This window comes from Gossypium hirsutum, chromosome D03 (assembly GCF_007990345.1).
Source record: "Gossypium hirsutum isolate 1008001.06 chromosome D03, Gossypium_hirsutum_v2.1, whole genome shotgun sequence".
Taxonomy (NCBI): domain Eukaryota; kingdom Viridiplantae; phylum Streptophyta; class Magnoliopsida; order Malvales; family Malvaceae; genus Gossypium; species Gossypium hirsutum.
In genome coordinates, this window is record NC_053439.1 from 47,586,111 (window position 1) to 47,607,116 (window position 21,006).

Here is a 21,006-nt window from a genome sequence, read left to right on the forward strand (position 1 = left end):
AGACTAGTAATATTTCATTTTGCTTTGGATAAATTCTTAAATCAGATAGGATTTAATTTTAATTTTTAATTTGATTATTTATAAAAATACTATTATATTAATTGTCATTGTCGAAATCACCTTTTTTAAAACAAAAATTTAGTTGTCGACTTTAAAAATAAAACTGGAGTCACCACTGATCCTTTATTAAGGTGTGATCGGCTCACCTTAAAAATTATTTTGGTCTACGAATTTTGAAAAAACGAGTTCGGGAGTCAGTTACGCACGAGGAAGGGTTAACACCCTCGTAACGCCCAAAATCGGTACCAAATTGATTATTTAATGTCTTAGTGTCGAATGTTTTAAAAAAAATTAAAAAAATCAACTCAAACGATGGAATTTGAAAAAGGATAATCAATTGCTCAAGTCATGTAAAGAAATCGAGTCCCAATACGTTAGGGTACAATTCTTTATAATCCCCGAACTTTGAATATCACTTTATTTTATGTGAAAATCTTCATTTTGAGAAAATAACATGCCACACCCAATACGTTAGGACAAAAGAAAATCATAACCCAATACGTTAGAGCTCAATTTCCCTTTAAAATCTCAAACTTTGAATATTACTTTCATTTAAAAAACCTTTGAATTAAGAAAATAACTTTGATGTATTGTCAAAACCAAAATATATTTTCTAAAGGGCATGTTAAAAAGTGGATGTATAATATCAAAACAAATACTTCAAAAATGAATTACATGTGTATATGTATTTACAAAATATATATGTACAAGTAAAATATACAATGATACATATAAAAAATGGAATGGAATATATCAATCAAAGACTAATAAAAAATGCACATATGAATTTGAAAATCGTGAAAATAAACAAAAAGTATGAATATGTGTATAAATTTACAAAATAAAATGCTTAAGTATATATGTGTTGGAAAATCATGAAAATATGTATATGTATATTAAAACACTTATATATATGTATAATAAGTATATAAATAATAGGATATATATAAAATAATGTATATTTATGAAAAATGTGTATTTTGAATTGTAAAATATGGGAAACACATGTATTTTAAAATACATATGTATACATATATGTTTTTTTTAAAAAGTGAAAAATAATATTAAAAAACGTATATGCATATTTATAAAAGTAAAGAAACTAAAACATAATAGTATATATATACGTATATAGAAGTAAAAGAAGTAAAAATACAAAATACAAAAGAAACGGTATGAAATATATACAAATACATACACTACACAAAAATGCATATATGTACATATAAAAAATGCGTGCTTAGGAATAATAGAGATAATATTGATAATAAATAAATAGATGGTATAATGATAATAATATGAAAAGAAAAAAAAGGAAATAATAATAAAATAGCTTGAAATGGACTAAATTAAACTGAAACGAAAAAAATGGGGCAGATTTTGAATGAATTTTAAAAAAAGCAGGACTAACTTGAACGCGCACATAACAGTGGAGGACCAAAAGGGAAATTATCCCCACCTTCCAAAATGCTGCGCAGTGATGGGTCAAATTGAAACAAAAATTAAATATGTGGCCCAATTTTGAAAAAAAAACAAAGCAGGTTTAATTGCAACGCAATGCAAAAGGGAGGGACCAATTGCGCAAATTACCCTTTAGCCCGAACACGCGGATCCTCCCCTCCGGATCGGGTCACCGCGCGGGTCATGCCAGGGTAAAACGGCGTCGTTTCAGTGATTCTATTTAAAACAGTTTTTTTTCTAAAGCCATTTGTAACAGAATAAAAGGAAAAAAAAAACCAAAGGCCCTCTGCTAGGGTTTTCAGCCCTTGCCCCTAGCGCCGCCGTTCGCCTGTACCGATGCTCCGACGGTGACGGAGATGGCAACGATCCGGCGACTTTGGCGAAAGGTAAGTTTCCCTTTTCTCCTTTCTTTGTTATTTAAAACGAAATAAAAGAAAAAAGAAAATAAAATAAAAAAGAAATATATGTAAATAAAATACGAGGGACACTGCCAAGAAAACCAAAAAATCACCTTAGAAAAATTGATATTTTGTTCTGTTCTCTTATTGATTTTCCCCCCCTCTTTTACAAAGTAAAAATATGGCTTTATATAGCCCAAAACTAACTTCTTTTCCACTATATTTTTGCTGATGGACTCCTTGAGTCCATGTTTGCAGGCGTTCGTGGAGTGCACGTAGAGGATCGGCCCCGAGACGTGCGGCGACTGGAAGCATTACTGGAGGCGGGGAGGCTGCTAGGTAAACATGCGGCTAGGGTTTTGTTTTTGGTTTTTAGTTTTGCTGTGTTGGGCTATTTTAATTAGGCTTGTATTTTAAAGATTTGGGCTGTGCTTTATTTTGTACTGGCCTGGGCCAGTTGGGCCTATTACAGCTGCCCCTCTTTGCTCGTTGTCATGTAACGGGAACAGAGCAAAGACTACAAGGCCCAATTGTGTCCGGTCTTACTAAGCCTCAACTTCTTCAGTGCTTTTCTTCTTCAAGTAGCCTCGTTCCTTCCTACTGCTTCTTCAAAGGTATAGGAATTGGTGCTTCAATCTTCTCCACTGTGATGTCGGGGAGATAGGATTCATATATTGTAGCTTCTCAAAAGAACAAAATTTGCTATCTTTAATCTGTTCCACTGCAACTTCAGGGAAATAAGACTTATAGATAAATCTGATGCGGTCTGCTCTATTGCAGCTTTAGAGAGATGAGATCTGCGGTTTTAATCCACTCCATTGCAATTTCAAGGAGATAGGATTGGTTACTTCTGTCTACTCCACTGCAACTTCAGGGAGATAAGACTTGTATCTTCGATCTACTTCACTGCCAATACAGGAAGACAAGATCTACTTCACACCAATACATGAAGACAAGATCTGCTTTCTCCGATCTACTTCGCCATCAGTATGGGAAGACAAGATCTGGTATCTTTGATCTACTTCACGCCAGTACATGAAGATAAGATATGCTTTCTTCGATCTACTTCGCCACCAGTATGGGAAGACAAGATCTGGTATCTTTGATCTACTTCACGCCAGTACATGAAGACAAGATCTGCTTTTTTCGATCTACTTCACCACCAGTATGGGAAGACAAGATCTGGTATCTTTGATCTACTTCAAGCCAGTACATGAAGATAAGATCTGCTTTCTTCGATCTACTTCACGCCAATACATGAAGACAAGATCTGTTGGTTCTGATCCACTTCATGTCAGTACATGAAGACAAGATCTGTCATCTTTGATCTACTTCATGCCAATACATGAAGATAAGATCTGCTATATTTGATCAACTTCGCTGCCAGTACAGGAAGACAAGATCTACTTTCTTCAATCTACTTCGCCACCAGTATGGGAAGACAAGATCTACTTTCTTCGATCTACTTCACGCCAATACATAAAGACAAGATCTGCTTTCTTCGATCTACTTCACGCCAATACATGAAGACAAGATCTATTGGTTCTGATCCACTTCATGTCAGTACATGAAGACAAGATCTGTCATCTTCGATCTACTTCATGCCAATAATGAAGATAAGATCTGCTATATTTGATCAACTTCGTTGCCAGTACAGGAAGATAAGATCTGTTTCCTTTTCAACCTGCTCCGTTGTTGCTCAGGGAGATAAGGCTTTATGATTTCGCCGATCTGTTCTCTGGGGAACATGGCCTGTATAATTCACTTTATGAACCTAATTATGCCTAATGATTAGGATGTCATGATCAAATGAATCAAATGCTCCTAACTAGGCGTGTATGAATGACATTTGAATGTTATGTCATGAAAAATGGATATTGAATGTTAAAGTCATTATTGCTCATTAAGGCTTCCTTTGTGACAACAACGCTTCGACAAAACTTGAAAAATTTAATCTTGGCTTTTTACTCCTAGATATCTCCAACATTTTAACCCGGTGAAGTCTAAACAATAGTCCTGCTTCAGGTTCCTGTATTATTTAGAAATTTCTAGAGTAATATGAAAAAACTTTCCTTGTCAAAGTTTTATTAGTCCATTAATTGTTATTCTAATGCAACATGCTTGCGAAAATATCATAACGATGGATAAAAAAAATAGGTTTAAAAGAGGAATTGACTGGAAACACTTATATTGAAAAGGAATGAAGTGTTTTAGAAACAACAAATTCAATACAAATACTATGAACAAGTGCCCCAGATATCTTTGCTTGAATTTCCCTATACACCTTTCTGAAAACCCTTCTGAATTCAACACGTGTCTAGGAGGTTCTCAGTACTTTGTTGATGCCCCAAGATGACGTACATTCCTTTTTGCCGATTTAGGTACAACAAGATCTCCACGTACTTCAATCAAAATTTGAGCCGCCCTTGTCGGGTTTTCAACTCAAATCTCTTTTGGTCTTAAGGTGCCTTTTGCAGGTTTTCACCCTAGCCTCTCTATTTTCTTTTTTTTTCTCTTTTTTTTTTAATATCAAAGCGCCCTTTGCGGGTTTTCACCTTGGTTCCTTCACCTCCCTAAGTGAAGTATCTCTTGACCGATTCTGAATTTACTAGATTAGGTAAGTTTTTTCCATCCATTTCAGCTAGGATCCGGGCTCCTTCAGAAAAGGCCTTTATTACAACGTAAGGACCTTCCCAATTTGGCATCCACTTCCCCCTAAAATCTTTTTGTAGAGGAAGAATTTTTCTCAGCACCAGGTCCCCCTCATGAAATTCTCTGGGACGGACCTTTTTGTTGTAGGCTCGCATCATTCTTTTCTGGTATATTTGACCATGCTGAATAGCCTTTAGCCTTTTTCCTCTATTAAGTTCAACTGATCGTATCGAGATTGGACCCATTCTGCTTCATCCAGCTTTAGCTCAGCCAACACTCGGAGAGAAGGGATTTTAACTTCGATGGGCAAAACTACCTCCATACCGTAGACCAAAGAGAAAGGCGTTGCCCTGGTGGAGGTCTTGATTGACGTTCGATAAGTAAGGAGAGCAAACGATAATTTCTCATGCCAGTCCCTGTAAGTCTCAGACATTTTCCCCACAATCTTCTTTATATTTTTATTGGCCGCTTCCACTGCACCATTCATTTTTGGGCGATACGGCGATGAATTGTGATGTCTGATCTTGAATTGACTGCAGACTTCTGCTATTGAGCTATTGTTCAAGTTCAACGCATTATCGGATATGATTCTTTCAGGCATTTCATATCGACATATGATCTCTCTTTTTAAGAACTTACTGACTGATGACTTTGTAACGTTAGCATACGAAGCAGCTTCTACCCATTTGGTGAAGTAGTCAATAACCACAAATATGAAACGATGCCTATTTGAAGCCTTCGGCGATATTGGCCCGATGACATCCATACCCCACATGGAGAAAGGCCATGGAGAAGTCATGACATGAAGAGGCGAAGGAGGTGCATACATTTTATCACCATAAATTTGACATTTATGGCACTATTTGGAATAATTGATGCAATCCCCTTCCATGGTGGACCAGTAATACCCGAATCTCATAATCTGTCTAGCCATTGTGAACCCACTGGCATGCGTTCCACAGATGCCCTCATGGACTTCCTCCAAGATTTTCTTTGCTTCCACGGCGTCCCCACATCTTAACAGTACCTGATCTTTTCCCCTCTTGTATAAGATCTCTCCATCTAAGACGTAATCAATGGCTAGCCTTCTCAGAGTTCTCTTTTCATTCTCCGTTGCCTGGCCAATATACTCACGATTTTTTACATATCGTAGTATATCTTGATACCAAGGGTTATCATTGATTTCTCCTTCTTCGATATTGTAAAAATGAGCCGGGTCTTCATAGATACTCATTTGGATAGGCTTCATGTCCTCTTGTCTGTTCACCTTGATCATTGTGGCTAGAGTAGCCAGTGTGTCGGCCATCTGGTTTTCGTCTCGCGGGAGATAGCAAAAAGTAATGTCCTCAAACTCTTTAATCAGTTCAAGGACCAACTTTCGATAACTGACTAATTTGAGATCTCTCGTTTCCCATTCACCTTTAAGCTGGTATATCATCAATGCCGAATCTCCATGACCTCTAACACTTTGATTCTTCGCTCTATAGCTGCACGAATAGCCATGATGCACGCTTCGTATTCTACCATGTTGTTTGTACAATCAAAATCCAATTTGCATGTGAAAGGATAATGATCACCATTTGGGGATACTAACACTGCCCCAATTCCATTGCCTACAGCGTTAGAGGCTCCATCAAATTTTAGCTTCCAACTGTGACCTTCTTGGGGATTTTCTTCAGTAGCAACTACATACAACAAGTCTTCATTCAGAAAATCAAAACTTAACGGTTCGTAATCTTCCGAAGCCCTGCTAGCCAGAAAGTCAGCTATTGTGCTCCCTTTTACTGCTTTTTGACTCATATAGACTATATCAAATTCAAACAGTAAGATCTGCCACCGGGTCATCGTCCCATTCAAAGCAGTTGACTCTATCATATACTTTAACGGGTCCAACTTTGAAATTAGCCAAGTCGTGTGGTATAACATGTACTGCCTTAATCTCCGAGTTGTCCAAATCAAGGCACAACACAACTTCTCAATAGGCGAATACCTTATTTCGCAGTTAGTAAATTTCTTACTGAGGTAATATATCGTCCTTTCCTTCCTTCCCGTTTCATCATATTGACCTAGTACACACCCCATGGAATTATCAAACACTATCAGATACAATATCAGCGGCCTATCCGGGCTAGGTGGTGACAGCACTGGAGTACTAGACAAATACTGTTTCACCTTGTTAAAGGCTTCTTCGCATTCTTCATCCCAAGTACCAAGATTATGTTTCTTCAGAAGACGAAATATTGGGTCACATTTCTCGGTTAATTGTGAAATGAACCTAGCAATGTAATTTAGTCTTCCTAAGAAACCTCGAACTTCTTTCTGAGTGGAGGTGGAGGTAAATCTCGTATTACCTTCACTTTGTCGGGGTCAATCTCGATTCCCTTTTTCACTGACTACGAAGCCTAGCAATTTTCCTGACCTGTCCCCAAAAGTGCACTTCGCTGGATTAAGCTTGAACTGGAACTTTCTCAATCTTAAGAATAATTTTCTCAAGACCTGCACATGTTCCTCCTCCGTTCTAGATTTCGCGATCATATCGTCAACATAAACCTCGATCTCCCTGTGCATCATATCATGGAACAAGGCTACCATGGCTCTTTGGTATGTCGCTCCCGCATTCTTTAATCCAAACGGCATCACTTTATAACAAAATGTCCCCCATAACGTAATGAACGTAGTCTTTCCATTTCCTTAGGATGCATCTTTATCTGATTGTACCCCGAAAAACCATCCATGAAGGAAAATAATGAATAGCCTGCCGTATTATCTACCAATGTGTCGATGTGGGGTAATGAGAATTTATCTTTTGGGCTAGCCTATTCAAATCCTGGTAATCCACACACATTCGTACTTTCCCATCTTTCTTTGGAACTGGTACGATGTTGGTCACCCACTCAAAATACTTGACTTCTTACAAAAATCTGACATCAAACTGCTTCTGGACCTCCTCTTTTATCTTCAACACGATATCAAGCCTCATCCTTCAGAGCTTTTGCTGCACTAGCTTGCAATCTTCTCTTATAGGAAGGCGATGGACTACAATGTCAGTACTTAACCCAGGCATATCTTGGTATGACCATGCAAAGACATTGTAATAGGCCAATTTTGGCCTGACTAAAAAACTAATAGCCCATTACTAAACCTAATTAACCCAAAATAAATAAACCATCTACATTAGCCTAAAACCATAAATGAAGCCCATTGCAAACCCTAACCCACTAGCCCAAAACACCAAAAAACAAGCAGCAGAAACCCTTGGCGGTTGGCAGCAAACTGGCGCCACCATTACCCCCACGTCGCTGCTCCCACATCGCAACAACCCCCACACACGCACGTACCTGCAACAGACCACAACCACGAGCAGCAAGCAAGAGAGGAAACCGAAAATATTGTAGATTGTAAACAATTTTTTATTTTGGGGGGATATAAAGCAAAGTAAAAAATCGGTAGAGAGGGGTTTTTAGCAAATTTTTGTATGAAAAAAAATTATTAAAAGGAAAATACAAGAGAGAAAACAGTGTTGGAAGGTGATAGATTTTGGCTTTGTTTCTTCTGTTCTTTTTACTGCTTTTATTTTTATTTTGTTTTTTTTTTCTTTTGTTTCTTAAAACAAAAAAATAAAAGAAAAGAGGGAAGTTCTTACCGGTGATAAGCGCGCCGTTGAGGCGCCGTTGTTGTCGTCGCTGTGGCCAGTTGGGAACAGATCTGAAAGGGCAGAAGGGAGACAACGGCGTGATTGAAAATGGCAGAGGAGAGTTTTGTTTTAAGGTTTGAAATGGGTTTTATTGGCTGCAAATAAAATGGGATTTTATTTATGGGTTATTTTGTTTTTAATCCTTTTATTTTTCCATCATTTCAAAATCATGTTTTTTTTCCCATGAAATCTTCAAATTGTTTTATTTTAATCCCGTTTAAATGCAGTGTTTAAGAAGTTTGGGTAAATTTCTTTCTAGGTCCTCCTCCTGTTACGCGCGTTCTAATGTGCTCCTTTTCACGTTTTCAAGTTTCGAATTCAACCTTTAAATTCTATTTATTTTCAATTCAATCCTTAATTTGTTATTTTAAGTTTTTTATTAATACTGTTAAATGGTTATTATTACTGTATTATTATTAGTATTTATTATTATTATGTTTATTATTACCATTTTAATACATATATATTTGCGCATATATATATATTTAGATGTCTTTTAAATGTATATACATATCTTATATTTTTTTTCTTTAGTTTTATGTACGTATATATGTGTACATATATTTACGTTTTAGAATATTTACACGTTTTCAATATTTTATAATCCATATAAATATACATTTTTTATAATATACATATAAATATTCATATACTATTCAAAACTTTCATAAATATATTTTTCATATATTTTTACATATACGTATATGCCCATATTTTCATAATTATTAATATATTATGCTTACATTTTTATTTTTATGTAAACTTTATATATTTTATGATTATGTTCTTTTTATAATTTTTGTATACATATATATGCATTAACACTTTGCAATACATATATAGGTATAATTTAAATTAAAGTAATGATTTCATGTTATGCATTCACATTTTATCATGCTTTTAAAGAAAAAAAAATATTTTGACTTTGTCAAAGCATTTAAATCCTCATATTTTATAAATTTTCAAAATATTTGACATTCATGGTTCTCGAGAAAGATCGTGTCCTAACTTATTGGATTGTGATCATTTTTTTTCGATGAATTTAGAAAGCCAAGTATTTATTTTGCAATAAATTCATAATTTTCAAATAAAAGCTTATTCTCGGGAATCCAAAAATGTCGGGTCCTAACTTACTGGTCATGACATTTTGTTATCTCAAAATAAGAATTTCTAACGAAAGGTAATATTCGGTATTTAGAATTTTGAGAAATCGTGCCCTAACTTACTGGGTTTCGATTTTCTTCATTTGACCTAAATAACCAGATATTCTTAGATTTAACTATGTGAGTTCTAAAATCAAAAGGCAAACTTAATTTTTGAGGATTTAAAAATATTGTGCCCTAACTCACTGGGTGTGATGTTTTAATTCTTTGAAATAAGAATGCTTTAATATTTTAATTCATTAGAGTTAAAAGTTTTCTTTTAAAATCTTTTCAAATTTTCGAGACACAAAACAATCAATTTGGTACCGATTTTGGGCATTACGAGGGTGCTAATCCTTCCTCGTGCGTAACTGACTCCCGAACCTGTTTTCTCAAATTTCGCAGACCAAAATTATTTTTAAGGTGGGCTGATCACACCTAAATCACGGATCGGTGGCGACTCCAATTTTTGTTTTTAAAGTCGACAACTGAATTTTTGTTTTCAAAAAAATGGTTTCGACAGACATCTTTGAATTCCTGGAGTAGTCTGATGAGGTATTGTCTTATCTTTGCAGAGATATCAGATCCGATCTTCACCTCTTTTCCTTCCTCCAAGCTCACAATTTCTATTGACTCCTTGTGAGGTAGGATTTGTTTCTCAGCCCGTTCTACCATCTTCAACAAATCAGGAAACAAACCACCGTCTTCGTCATCTTCAAAATCCTGTGACCCCTCTAAACACATGTTTCGTTCAAAAGGAGATTCTGAATTTGTAAGAGTGACATTCGTATCATTGATATCGAGGGATCTGTTATAGGTATAAAAACAATATGAATTCAGGAATAACTACTTGTGCAATTTGGTCATGAATGAGATGCAAGAGTAAGTTTCAAAGAAAAATTCAAAACAGCTACTCATATGGAAAGAAAGAAAAGTTTACTCTAAGAATGATTGCAAAGATGAACTTTATTAAAATAATGATATTTGGACATGAGCCTATTTCACAAAGGAATCCTTATCGCTTCTAGGCTAAAGCAATAAGGGTGTTCTGGACATTACTCTGAGGAAGTCCTAAAAACTACAAGTATGTCTTCTGCAGTCCAATTGTTTAGCACACTTCCTGGTTCGTAAGGGCGGATATCCAACAAAGTTCCTCCCTTTGATGCTTCTTCACACACGGCATTAATATTTCCCAACTCTGTATTAATACTTCCAACTTCTGGCATTCCTTGATAAACAAATCCTCCTGATACAAAAGTTTTAGAGATGTGAGGAAAGATCATAGGCTCCCAGTTGACTTCATCACCTGTCAAACGAGCCCTTCTTCTCTCCCGCCTCTTCTCTTGCTCTATCTTCATTTTCTTAGCATCTAGCTTGTATCCTAAGCCAAAACGGTCATTCTTTTTCTTCAACACTGGGGCTTCAACTCGACCCTGAAGATATCTCCCCAATCCTTTTCTTGGCGAAGCTCCATTTCCAACTGTCAACTGAAGACCCATCTTTGTGGTCTTTGATATTCTCGACATTGGGATCGCGTTTCCCTGGGAGATGAATGTAGTATTTACGAACTCTAAAGACCAAAAGGAGCATTCAGCTGCATCATCACTCGCTTTCAAATACGGTGGATCGTTGACTACAGATGCAATGATATCTTCTTCAGCATTTATCGTCACTAGCCGGCTTTCTGACACCAGCTTCAATTTTTGATGTAACGATGACGGTACCGCTCCTGCTGAATGAATCCATGGCCTTCCTAATAGACAGTTATAAGAAGTCTTAATGTCCATAACCAGGAAGTCAACCTCATAGATAGTTGGGCCAATTAACAAGGGTATGTCAATTCGTCCCATGACCCTCCTCTCGATGTCGTCAAATGCTCGCACTACATTCTGGCACGACTTCATATGCGAACTATCCACAGGTAGCCTATTGAGCATAGATTAGAGGTGCTCATGGGCCGGGCGGCCCGCCCGAAATTTGGGAGGGTTTGGGTAGAAAAATAGGCCCGAAAGATGGGCTCGAGTAAAAAAATAGTCCCGTTTAAAAAATGGGCCAGGCCTCGGGTAAAATTTTTTTGGCCCGGGCCCAACCCGGCCCGGCCTGGCCCTGATCTAAATAATTTTTTATTATTATTAGAATAACTTTCCCAATTCCCCTCCCCATTTCCCCGACAGTCCTTCGCTTCCCTTTTTTATCTTCAGAGACAAATCCCTAACACATTCCCTTCCCTTTTTTTTCCCCAAATCAGAAACCCACCTCGCCCGACCCACCATTCCACCTCCGGTGACCGGTCCTCCACGACTCCACCTCCGCTCTAACGGTGCTTCCATCGAATCTAGCCTTCAACGTCTTCAAAGGTGAGTTATCTGTTAGCAAATTAACCCTATTTCCTATTAACGGTTTCCTAAGATTATCAAACATCTTCTCCCTTTTTTGCTTTTTGATGTTGGTTGTGATTTTGATTTTTGCTGTTAATGGTGTTCTGATTTTGATTTTGCTGTTAATGCTGTTAATGGTTGTGTTTTTTATTTTTGCTGTTAATGGTGTTCTGTTAATGTTGCCATATTTTTGCTGTTAATGGTCTTCTCCCTTTCTTTTACGGTTGTTTTCATTAGTTTGATAAAGTGGGTTATTTATACATGTTGTAGTGCGTCTGTAATTTATAGTTATACATGCTGTAGTGGGTCTGTAATTTGTTTTCATTAGTTTGATCATGTCTAATACCAGCAAATGCATATGTCCCGAACCTATTACTGGTTATACTAATTTTTTTTATTTTTTTAAAACTAATTTGTCATCCCTATTCCCTACTACCAAGTACCAAGTACCAACCTATTGCCTATGCATGCATTTCTGCTCTAATTCTTACATTTCCCCATGTTTTCCATTATTTTGGGACCAATGATATAAGATGGTAGCCTTTCCACCAAATATATTCCTTCATTCTTACTATTGTCAAAAAACCGCAAGTCTATTTCAGTGTGGAAATAAATATAGCAAAGAGTGCAACTCAATTATTTTTGAGCTTGTGGACTATTAGGTAGAGGTCCGAAATTAAGGGTCTGTAATTTATACATGCTGTAGTGGGTCTGTAATTTGTTTTCATTAGTTTGATACAGTAGTCGTATTAGTTTGACCATGTCTAAGAAGTTGAGGGTCTGTAATTTATACATGCTGTAGTGGGTCTGTAATTTGTTTTCATTAGTTTGATATAGTAGTTGTGTTTGCTTTGTTTCTTCATTTAATCTCTCTTTTTTTTTGGTGTTTGCTTTATTTTATTGCAGAAACAAGTTTTTTAGTGAGGCAGAAAAAATAGCAAGCCCAGGCAGGTTGCTACTATCACTATCTCACACCCTTTCCTTCAAAACAGTCAACCTTAGCGACTTTTCATTTGAATTTTATGTGTTCTTTTAGTATTACTTAAAGACATGTGACAAGTTTGTTCTTGTATCACAAGGCTAGCATAGTTAAATAACTAGTTTATTATTTCGTGCAATATATGAGTTCGGTATTATACTATTATGTAATATGTATTTATTTTTATATGAAAATGGTTGAATATCATTTTATCCCTCTATTATGCTTACAAGTTACAACTAAACTTTAATCTTTATATCCTTTTAACAAAATGATTAAATTTTAGTTTCCATACTTTATTTTTTAACATAAATTGGTGCTTATATTTTTATAATGTTATTAACTAAATAATTAATATTGTTAATTTTTTTATTAAAACAATAATTTTTAATGTAATATACTGTTATAAAATTTGTAATATACTGTTTTAATATACTGTTTTAATATACTATTATAAATATACTTTTTTAATATATTGTTTTAATATACTATTATAATTATATTGTTTTAATATAATGTTTTAACTTTTAACTTTTAGTATACTGTTATAAATATACATTTAATTTGTAACACATTAAATTTTAGTTTCTATACTTTATTTTTTAACATAAAATGGTGCTTATATTTTTATAATGTTATTAACTAAATAATTAATATTGTTAATTTTTTGATTAAAACAATAATTTTTAATGTAATATACTATTTTAATATACTGTTTTAAAATTTATAATATATTGTTTTAATATACTATTATAAATATACTTTTTTAATATATTGTTTTAATATACTGTTATAATTATATTGTTTTAATATAATGTTTTAACTTTTAAATTTTAATATACTGTTATAAATATACATTTAATTTGTAACACATTAAATGTTGATGTCCTAATGTATTATAGTGTTACTTGTCATTTGTCAAACATTAAAAATATTTAAATTTAAAATAATTACTTACCGTTTTTAATAAAATACTAGAAAACTATGTCATTAATTGCCCAAAATGAAATTTAAAATCCAATATTTTTATGATTAGATGTCGTAAATCGTAATTTGCCCACAAATGTAGTGCCATTTTGAAGGTGCATGGCATTGATTAAATTTAAGATTATTTAATTTTAATACATGTATATATATAATTATATATTCAATAACTGAGTTATAAATAAGATTATTTTTGGATTGCAGGACTTGAGTTTTATGACTATGGCTAGTTCAAACACTCCTATACCTGTGGATGATGGGTTTAATGAGTATGAAAGTTCTCTCAAACGTCAAAAGTCTACCACTTCAAAGGTGTGGGATGAAATGACAAAGCTTGAATGCGAGAACAAAAATGAATTGAAGGCACAATGTAATCACTGTAAGACTATCTTCTCTGCTAAATCTTCTAGTGGAACATCTCATTTAAGACGTCATCTAAATAGTTGTTTGAAAAAAGTTAATAAGGACATCACTCAATACACTATAGCCACTCAACCATCACCCGAAGGTGTTCCATCTATAAAAAACTACAAGTTTGATGCTGATGAGTGTCGTAAAGCTATTTCTACTTTTCTTGTGTGTGGCAAGCATTCATTTAGGACAGTTGAAGAACCGGACTTTAGATACATGATGAGAATCGCTAGTCCTAATTTTAAGAATATAAGTAGACATACAGTTGCTAGAGATGTCCTAATGTATTATGCAAAAGAGAGAGATCATGTTAAAGAAGAGTTGCCTAAAGCACCTGGTTTAATTTGTCTAACTTCCGATAATTGGAACTTAGAGCATACTAATGATGAATATATTTGCATTACTGCTCATTGGGTTGACAAAGATTGGAAGCTACAAAAGAGAATCATAAGGTTTAGAGCTTTATTTCCTCCGTATGATGGTTTGAACATAGCAGGTGAACTTGTTTTATGTTTATCTCAATGGGGTATAGATAAGAAAATTTTTAGCATCACTTTGGATAATGCTTCTTATAATGATGTTATGGTTTCTTGTTTTAAAAATCGTTTCCGTGCAAACCGAGCTATTTTGTGTGATGGTGCTTTTTTTCAAGTTAGATGTTGTGCACATATATTGAATCTTATAGTTACAGCTAGTTTAGAACTTGCTGATGATGTTGTTTGTAAGATTCGAAATGGAATTAGGTACATAAGAAAGTCGGGAATTCGTAGGAAAAGATTTTGTGATGTGGCCGACAAAAGTTTTCATTTGAATGCGACCAAAAAGTTGCGTCAAGATGTGTGTGTGAGATGGAATTCTACTTATTTGATGCTTGAATCTTCTTTTTACTATAAAGATGTGCTAGATTATTGGGGCCAACGGGATAAAGATTATCAAATGTTTGCAGTTTCTAATGAGGAGTGGAGTAATGTTGCTATTCTTTGCAAATTTTTGAAAGTCTTTTATGATGTGACTTGTTTTTTTTCTGGTTCTAATTATCCAACGGCTAATCTTTATTTTAGAGGAGTTTGGAAGGTTCACAAGGTCTTGCTTGATACAGTTAAAGGTCCTTATTCGTTTTTAACTCCAATGGTTAAGCAAATGCAAGAGAAATTTAATAAGTATTGGGCTGAGTATTCGTTGATATTGTCATGTGCTGCAACTTTAGATCCTCGTTACAAGTTGAATTATGCGCAGTATTGCTTTAATACAATCTATGGTATTCATGCTTCAGATTTTGTTGAGACCATTCTTAGCAATCTTAGACTCTTGTTTGATGAGTATGTTAAGAAATCCAAATCCACGTCTTCCTCTTTGGCTGGGAGTTCTAATGTTTTGGATAAAAATCCTGTTGATTCTGGTTTGGATGAACACAATGATAATAGTGCTGATTTTGGGGGATATTTTGATGAAAGTGATGATTATAAACGGTATTTAAATGAATCTAGCACTAGGAGTGAGAAGTCACAGTTGGACATTTATTTGGAAGAACCGGAGCTTGAGTTGAATAGTCAAATAGATGTTTTAGATTATTGGAGCAAAAGTTCAGTTCGATACAATGAGCTTTCATTATTGGCTCGTTATCTTTTGGCAATTCCAATATCGACTGTAGCTTCCGAGTCGGCTTTTAGCATGGGTAAGAAAGTTATCACACCTTTGAGGAGTTCACTTAAGCCAAAAACGGTTCAAGCCGTTGTTTGCTTGGATGATTGGATGCGAGCTAAAGGATTTTCAGCAGGTAATTATTATTCTCGTTTTATTGTTCGAATTTTATATTATTTTTTCATCAATTTGATTATCTAATTATTTATTCTTATTTCATGTTAGAAATTGGTTGCAAAAAGGACGATGACGACGATGACGACGATGAGGATGATGATGTTTCTTCGGTAGCTTTTTAAGATACTTTCCTTCTAAATATGTTGATGGACAATTTATATTTTGTTATGAAATTAAATATGTTGATGGATTAATATATGAATATTATGGTTTGTTGCTTAATTTTTCAAAGTCATTTTGGACTTTGGAGGTATGTGTACTTGTGGGGTTTAACTTATGTTTTCTTATCTCAAAGATAGTTTGAAACAAAATTAGAGATTTAGTAAATGATAAAACTCAAATTGATTTAATATGATTTAAAAGCAATGATATTATGCATAGATAATATTTAAATTAATTATGTTATTAATTTAAATTAATTAAATTTGACAGTTTTTTGCAGCTTAAAACTTAAAAGCAATAACAGAATATTTAAATTAATTATGTTATTATGCAATATGCATAGAATATTTGTGACATTTTTTGACAGTTTTGGTATTATCTGACAGTTTTTTTGCAGCTTCTAACTTAAAAACAATAGCAGTGCTTATTGCCCAATGATAATATGCTGCTAGTGCCTAGTCCTTATTACTTGTATAATCATTTTTATTTTTATTCTCTTTTTTTAAGAATTGATTGTTTCCTAAATGTCACAAATGTGTAATTATATACAATTAAATAACATTTAAATTCAATTAGTTGGTAATTTTTTAAACTTAAGAGTGTATTACTGACTTACTGTAATACTACATCAATTCTAACATAAAGTTTATAGATAACATGATGAAAGCTATTATTTTAATTTTTTTTCATTATATACAAAAAAAGTATAATTTGATATTTGATATAACTTTAATAACAATTAGTTTTAACTTTTAAGCAAAAAAAAAAATTCGGGTCGGGCCAGGCCGGGCCCGGGCTTTATATTTTTTCTACGGGCTGGGCCTGGGCTACATATCAGGCCCATTAAGCGAGCCGAATTTTTTTTCTGGGCCCGACCCGAACCCGGCCTGGCCCGACCCATGAGCACATCTAGCGTAGATAAGGGTAGTACATTCAATGCTGATCCATTGTCTACCAGAACTCCCGGTAATGTGTATCCTTTGCACCTAGTAGTGATGTGCAAAGCTCTAGTAGAACCCATTCCTCCAGGTGGTATTTCGTCATCATTGAAAAAGATGAAGTTATCGGCGCTTATATTACCAACCAGTCGATCCAGTTTGTTGGCAGAAATATCATCGGCCACATAAGTTTCGTTTAGTACTTTCAATAGTGCATTTTGATGCCCCTCCGAGCTCAGAAGTAAAGCTAACACGGATATGCGAGCTGGTTGTTTGTGCAACTGTTCCACAATGTTGTACTCGCTATGCTTTAGAAATTTCAGAAACTCCCTAGCTTTTTCCTCTTTTACTGGCTCATTAACCAATAATCTAAGTTCGACCACGTTCCCCTTCTTTTCAGTTGACGCTTCATCTTTTGTTGGCTCTACTCAAGTTTTCATCTGATCATAGCGTTTTCCACTATGAGTACAGGAACCCTCATCCTGATCCTTCTTACTGATTACATCCTCCTTCCCTAAAATTGTCACATTACAATCGTAATTCCAAGGAACCTTATTGTTGTCCTTATAAGTAAACACGGCCGATTTTTGAATGATAACCTTTGGTGTTACTCGTGCACCAGCCTCACTATTCTTAGGCCGCGAGATGATGACCACAGGATAGTTAGCCTTTTGAATTTCTGATGTCGACTCTGACGCGCACACATGACTCTCCTCCTGAACTCCTTCACAGAATTCCATCTCCTTATTGTCCATCATACATTGAACCATGGCTCTAAACTCCGCACACTCCTGGATTTCATGCCCCATTTCATGATGGAACTCACAGTAGTTCCTCCTCTGTTCATGATCTCCTTCTGAAACGATCAGCCCACTTTTCACCATCTCCTTCCAGACCCAGCTCAAAGAATTTTTTACATCCGCGATGTCTGCCTTAATTTTTAGGCTTCTGCTCAACATATTTACCATACTATTAGTGTGATTTGGCAATGGGTTTTCTGCCTTGGTCGAGTCATCAAATTTAACGAGACCCACACCAATGAGCCTTTCAACCAACTTCTTAAAGGCCGTACAGTTTTCTATGGAATGCCCTATTATTCCCGCATGATAATCGCACTGTGCATTCGCATCGTACCATTTGGGATACAGCGGTTGCAAGGGCTTTAAATAGAAAGGGGAAACTACATGTGCATCGAACAAGTTCTGATATAGTTCCCTGTATGACATCGGAATTGGCGTGAATTTGGGGCTCTCAGTGCTTTCCCTCGCACCAGCCTCCTGTCTTGACGAGCTTTGCTGATTGGCGGCCACTTTTCTTGGCTCGTTCACTGTTATTGACCTCGAATAACCTTTGTTGTACATACTCGCGTTGTTCACCCCGTTCTCCTTTTTCTTCGAGGCCAACCTTCTGTTGCTCTCTCCAGCATCGATCTTCCCACTTCTTATGGCATTCTCAATCATCTCGCCATTCATGACTATATCAGGAAGGCTTTTTGTGGCACTTCCTAACATATGTGTGATGAAAGGTGCCTTTAGGGTGTTAATGAACAACATGGTCATTTCCTTTTCCAGGAGCGGTGGCTGAACTTGGACTGCGACCTCCCTCCATCTCTGTGCGTACTGCCTAAAGCTTTCACTCGGCTTTTTCTCCATGTTTTGAAGGGTGATTCTATCAGGAGCCATGTCTGTTACATGACTATACTGTTTCATGAACGCCTGTGCCAAATCCCTCCATGAACCAATTGTAGTATGACTTAGTTGATTGTACCACTTAGATGCTGCCCCTGCAAGGCTATCCTGGAAACAATGTATCAAGAGCTGGTCATTGTTAACATATCCCGCCATTCGCCTGCAGAACATGGTGATATGAGCTTCTGGGCAGCTTGTCCCATTGTACTTTTCGAACTCAGGCATCTTAAACTTATGAGGGAGTACTAGATCTGGAACTAAACTCAGCTCTTTAGCGTCAATGCCTCGATAATTTTCATTGACCTCCATTGCCTTGAACTTTTCCTCGAGCCACTTGCACCTTTCCTCTAACTGTTTCAGTAACTCCTCATTTATTCTTTCCTTCTCAGTCACTTCATCAAAGTCGGGAATGGCAAAGTTAGTAGGGTGGTTTCTTGGGTTAGAGCCTAATCCAACTTGAAAGTTTGAAGCACCAGCCTGGGACTGTTGAGGCCTGATTGTGACAGCAGGTTTGTGTGGATATTCAGCTTGAGCTCGCGCATGTAGAAGAGTAAAGCCTGGAGGATAGAGTGATTCATCCTCGTTACCCTCTTCGCCATCAGCCATGGGACCCTTTCCCTTATCACCTCCTCCGGTCAACAGTTTGGTTAGCTTTGCCATCATATCCTCTTGAGATTCCCGCATCTTCTCAGACATATCCTGTTGCATCTTGTCTAACCGCTCCTACACCTGTAGCTGAAGTCGGTCTTGCATCTCCTTCTGATACTGTTCGAGCTTTTCCAATCTCTAATCCATATCTTTTATCTTTGCTCGAGTGTCGTATCGGTGTTGGGTTGGTTGGTTGGTTTCCAAGTTAACTGAGTAATGATTTTAGTTAATTAGGATCAATTAAAGGTTTTTAATGCATATGATGCGATGCATGAGATGAATGCAAGAAATGCGTTAATTATGATTTAATTCCACTTAGAAAACTTTACTAGAGAATTTTTTTTACATAAACTGGCTATAAATAAGGCTTTGCCCTAACACTTAGAACTTTAATCTCCCTAAGTAACGATGCCAACTTCTGCCCCTGATCTGATTCCGATTCGTACTTCACACTTAGTATTGCAGCTTGTATTGCCAAAGTCTGCAGATGCTCAGCTACCCTTTGAATCTGAACCACAACTTCTCCCATAATGTGATCCATTTTTGCAACTTGATCCTGGAGATAGTGAAGCTGTTCACTTTGAAGATCTTCACTTACTTCCAGATGTTCAATCCTAGCTTCACAGTTCTGTAATGCCATCTCTAATCCTTCTACTGTTCTCTTCATTTGCTCGATCTTGCTCAAGCTTGCTTGCAACTCCATCACAACATTGCGATTTCGATATTGATGAACAGTTTTCTCCAGTTCGGCCACCCTAGCTTTTAGTTTATCCATTTCATTTTGGCTTTCTGATAAACTCCTCTCAAGGGACTTATTTTACGTCTGAGCCTCCTGAAATCTCTTTTCCCACCTACCAACCTTGGTATTTTCTTCTTGAACCTCTTGACGCCACTGCTCTGAGGTTTTTCCCAACCCAGCAGTTCTCACTGACAGACGGAGTCTCTTATAATCCGTCTTCAAGCTATTCAAATCTTCCTCGGCTTTGCGCTTTCCTTTTCTCAGGCCTTCGGTTTCCAGCTTCTGAACATCTATGTCCAACTTTAAATTCATCTTCTCCTCTTCCATTTGCTCTATCTTCTTTTCGAGCTCTGAATTTCTTCTTTCAAAATTCTGTCTTATAATTTCTAGCTCGAAAGGGACAACTCGTACATGCTTTTCTACTAGTTGATTGTCTCCCTAACTTGGCACAGGTACATTGTCATTGATCCTTCTGTTTAGCCACTCGATATATTCAGGAGTCGTTGATGGACCTACTGCTAACCTCTTCATTCGGCGAGTCTGCCTCCAAGCATTAGTCATTTCTCATATCTTCTTCTTGTAACCATCACATTTATATGAGAATTCACATTGAGCTAATCCTTGGGTTGTAGGTACAAACTGCCTTGACCTATACTGTCTCAGTACCAACAACGGTGCATAGCCAATGGCTCCCCAAATCCTAAGCAAAGGGACCCAGTCAAAATCTCCACACCTATATAAGATCTCATCTGGCAGCATCCAATGAGCTCTCCATTCAATATCCTCCTCTTGAAGATTCTGAAGAATTGCCATCCGTTTTCCTCTGAAATATCATCCTGCATCAGTAATACCAC

The 21,006-nt window shown here is 36.1% G+C and overlaps 2 protein-coding genes across 2 annotated transcripts; both read right to left on the bottom strand.

The window, feature by feature from the left end:
- Positions 1-4,764: 4,764 nt before the first annotated feature.
- On the bottom strand, positions 4,765-6,416 carry LOC107949962 (uncharacterized). The gene is made up of 3 exons (XM_016884717.1): positions 6,166-6,416; positions 5,599-6,058; positions 4,765-4,932 (listed from the first exon to the last, which is right to left on the bottom strand). Exons 1-3 carry the CDS (start codon positions 6,414-6,416, stop codon positions 4,765-4,767), a joined length of 879 nt encoding a protein of 292 aa, XP_016740206.1.
- Positions 6,417-16,751: 10,335 nt separating this feature from the next.
- On the bottom strand, positions 16,752-19,473 carry LOC107949963 (uncharacterized). Its single transcript, XM_016884719.1, has 5 exons — positions 19,012-19,473; positions 18,224-18,606; positions 17,553-18,025; positions 17,022-17,501; positions 16,752-16,762 (listed from the first exon to the last, which is right to left on the bottom strand). The coding sequence occupies exons 1-5, from the start codon at positions 19,471-19,473 to the stop codon at positions 16,752-16,754; spliced, it is 1,809 nt and encodes a 602-aa protein (XP_016740208.1).
- Between the last annotated feature and the right edge of the window lie 1,533 nt (positions 19,474-21,006).

What these genes read in the sequence shown, in the direction of transcription:
- LOC107949962 (XM_016884717.1), bottom strand. Translation starts at nt 6,416, where the DNA reads ATGACCCGGTGGCAGATCTTACTGTTTGAATTTGATATAGTCTATATG. An exon ending in GGCAATGGAATTGGGGCAGT is followed by an intron (nt 6,059 to 6,165) that starts GTTAGTATCCCC and finishes CTATTCGTGCAG; the next exon opens with CTATAGAGCGAAGAATCAAA. An exon ending in ACAAGAGGGGAAAAGATCAG is followed by an intron (nt 4,933 to 5,598) that starts GTACTGTTAAGA and finishes ACGTCAATCAAG; the next exon opens with ACCTCCACCAGGGCAACGCC.
- LOC107949963 (XM_016884719.1), bottom strand. Translation starts at nt 19,473, where the DNA reads ATGCAACAGGATATGTCTGAGAAGATGCGGGAATCTCAAGAGGATATG. An exon ending in TTAAAGCCCTTGCAACCGCT is followed by an intron (nt 18,026 to 18,223) that starts GTATCCCAAATG and finishes TATGTTGAGCAG; the next exon opens with AAGCCTAAAAATTAAGGCAG. An exon ending in TAAGAAGGATCAGGATGAGG is followed by an intron (nt 17,502 to 17,552) that starts GTTCCTGTACTC and finishes AAACTTGAGTAG; the next exon opens with AGCCAACAAAAGATGAAGCG.